We start from the raw sequence: 2,500 nt of genomic DNA on the forward strand, positions 1-2,500 counted from the left end.
ACACACACACACACACACACACACACATGTATATATATATATGTATGTATATATATATATATATATATATATATATATATATATATATATATATATATATATATATATATAATACACACACACACACACAGACGCGTTTGATGATTTACGAGGCATTCTACATGAAATATAACAGAGATAAGAACAATTTCCGGCAGCACCCGCTTCCTTTACAGTACTTTTAATACAAGTAATATAAAAAACAAAATCCTTTGGTATGAATGAGAATAATGTCATTTATTTCTTCTAAGTGAAATTGGAGATTTAAATGTACATCCTCAGGTCGCTGTGGGTCTTTCAATCAAGCTCAACGCCTCAGTTTCTGATAATGATGTTTTTTTCCGTTTTCTACTAAGTGATTCTTCATTCTCTTGTAATAAGTGTCATATATGGTAATACTGTGTTCTTGTAATGAAAAGGTACGTACATTCAGGAATGAAAAATTGCTAGGAGTGATGATTGGCTATTAAGCGACGGTAGAAACATGATTGGACACAAATGCGTGACGTCATGACAGATCAACACTCAACAGATGGTAAGAAGAGGCCCATTGTTGTGGTTCTAGGAACTCGTAGATCCCACCACAATTTTCATCCCGAGCACCACGGAGAACTGCTCATTCTGCAAATATTTTCAAATCGATGTATACCCCCGGATGAAATCTATTAATTACATCGCCGTGGAGATCCTCGCGTGTTATCGTACCCCTGGCAAGCGCGCGGGATGCGGGGGCGCGGTCTCAAACACACAGAGTTGAGCGGAAGGCAACTCGCACCACGGAGCCACACAGCCATCGGCCCGCACCCCGCCAGCACACGCCTCCCTCGCTCCTCACTCGCTCCAGCTGCACCTCGCCTCCGTGCTTCGCCTCTCCACTCTCTCGTCGCAGCAGAACAGCAGCGGCACCATGGGCATCAAAGTGGTGGTGATGGTTCTGGCTCTCACTCTTCTCCTGAGCGTTGTCATGGCACAACCTCTGCTCAACGAAGGTAAGTGTCACTAGCGCCTCATAAGGTCGGGGCCTTCGGAGGGCGCGCTCGGTCCAGGGAGGGGCCGGCATATGGTAGTTGTGAGAGGTCACTCGCCTGCCCTCGCTCTTTCGCTGTCTCTCGTGTCCTGTCGTTTATCTCTATTCCGTTCCGTCTCTGGCACACCGCTCGCGCTTTTATTAATCAGCCCAACGTAATTAATGATAAAACAAAACAAGAAACTAAACTGATGAGAACGTAAGGAGAGACGAAGAGAAAAAAAAGTCATAACCAGTACCCTGTAGTCAGCAAAGGTCACACGATAGCGGTCAATCCGAAAACGAGATTTCAAGGAGGAGGAGAGGTCAGCCTCGTAAGTGCGCCGTCCGCAAGTGGCTCCTCACACTGCTCCCCCTCATACAGACCTTCCCAGACTGGTCTTTATACTCTGACTTCCTCACAGTGCCTTCCTCATAGTGACTTCATGATTTCATCTTTCTCATCTCCTAATACTGGCATCTTTAGAGTGACATTCTCACGCTGATTTCCTCACACCGATCTCATACTCTGATTTGGCACTGATTTCTGCCTTTTTTTGGTTCCCTCACAGTGGCCGATCTCAGATTCACCTCAATCCACCTCACTCCTCACAACGACCACCTCACAACGACCTACGTCCACTGCTCTCCTCACAATCACATCCTCACGCAAATACCCTTACACTTCTCTTGCCACACCGACTCTTCCTCACACTGACCTTAACACACTAATTCCCTCACACTATCCTCATTTCTGAATCCACGTCCGTTGACCTTCGCTTCTAAGGGCTTTCGCCTATATGAGCTAGAAAAAAAAATATAGAAAGAGTAATACTCAAATCTTCAAATTATATTTAATATGCTTCCTCGGTCTCAAATTACTACAGCGTCAGTGTGTAAAGGTGAAGGCACAAGATTCCCTGTAGTGTAGCGTATTCTAGCGAGCAACGCTATTTTGAAAAAGCCAGTTGTTCTTCCTCGTATTCGTTTTTTAAAAGATCTTTTTATTTTCTCATTCGCTACTGGAATTTAGATATTTAATTTTCTAACGTTTCGCTTTTAGGAAGACGACATCTAGATGCTTTTATTTGTTATATACGTACACACACACACACACACACACACACACACACACACACACATATATATATATATATATATATATATATATATATATATATATATATATATATTTTTTTTTTTTTTTTTTTTTTTTTTCTTTCTTTTCGCGAGGCTTCTTTACAGATGAAATCCTCATTAATTACCTTTCATACAAATATTACAACAACCGTGATAACTCCTAATGAACAGAGCCCAACAAAACATTGCTAATCAAAAAAAGCAAACAATTCCCCCTCTCGAAGCAAGTAATCAAATATAAATTACTAAGCAAGACTCCCGAACGCATGAATTCAGAATTATCCAGAATTATGCACATGCCTTTCTCTCGCCCCC

General features: G+C 42.1%; 1 protein-coding gene across 1 annotated transcript in view; it reads left to right on the forward strand.

Moving 5' to 3' along the window:
• Window positions 1-813: 813 nt before the first annotated feature.
• Window positions 814-2,500, forward strand: part of LOC125031775 (U8-agatoxin-Ao1a-like) — a 158,153-nt gene continuing 156,466 nt past the window's right edge. Inside the window, exon 1 of the mRNA XM_047622717.1 lies at window positions 814-1,028. Coding sequence (XP_047478673.1) covers window positions 947-1,028 — 82 coding nt within the window. The 5' untranslated portion in view covers window positions 814-946. The remainder of the gene's footprint in view (window positions 1,029-2,500) is intronic.

This window comes from Penaeus chinensis, chromosome 13 (assembly GCF_019202785.1).
Source record: "Penaeus chinensis breed Huanghai No. 1 chromosome 13, ASM1920278v2, whole genome shotgun sequence".
In the NCBI taxonomy this organism is placed as follows: Eukaryota; Metazoa; Arthropoda; class Malacostraca; order Decapoda; family Penaeidae; genus Penaeus; species Penaeus chinensis.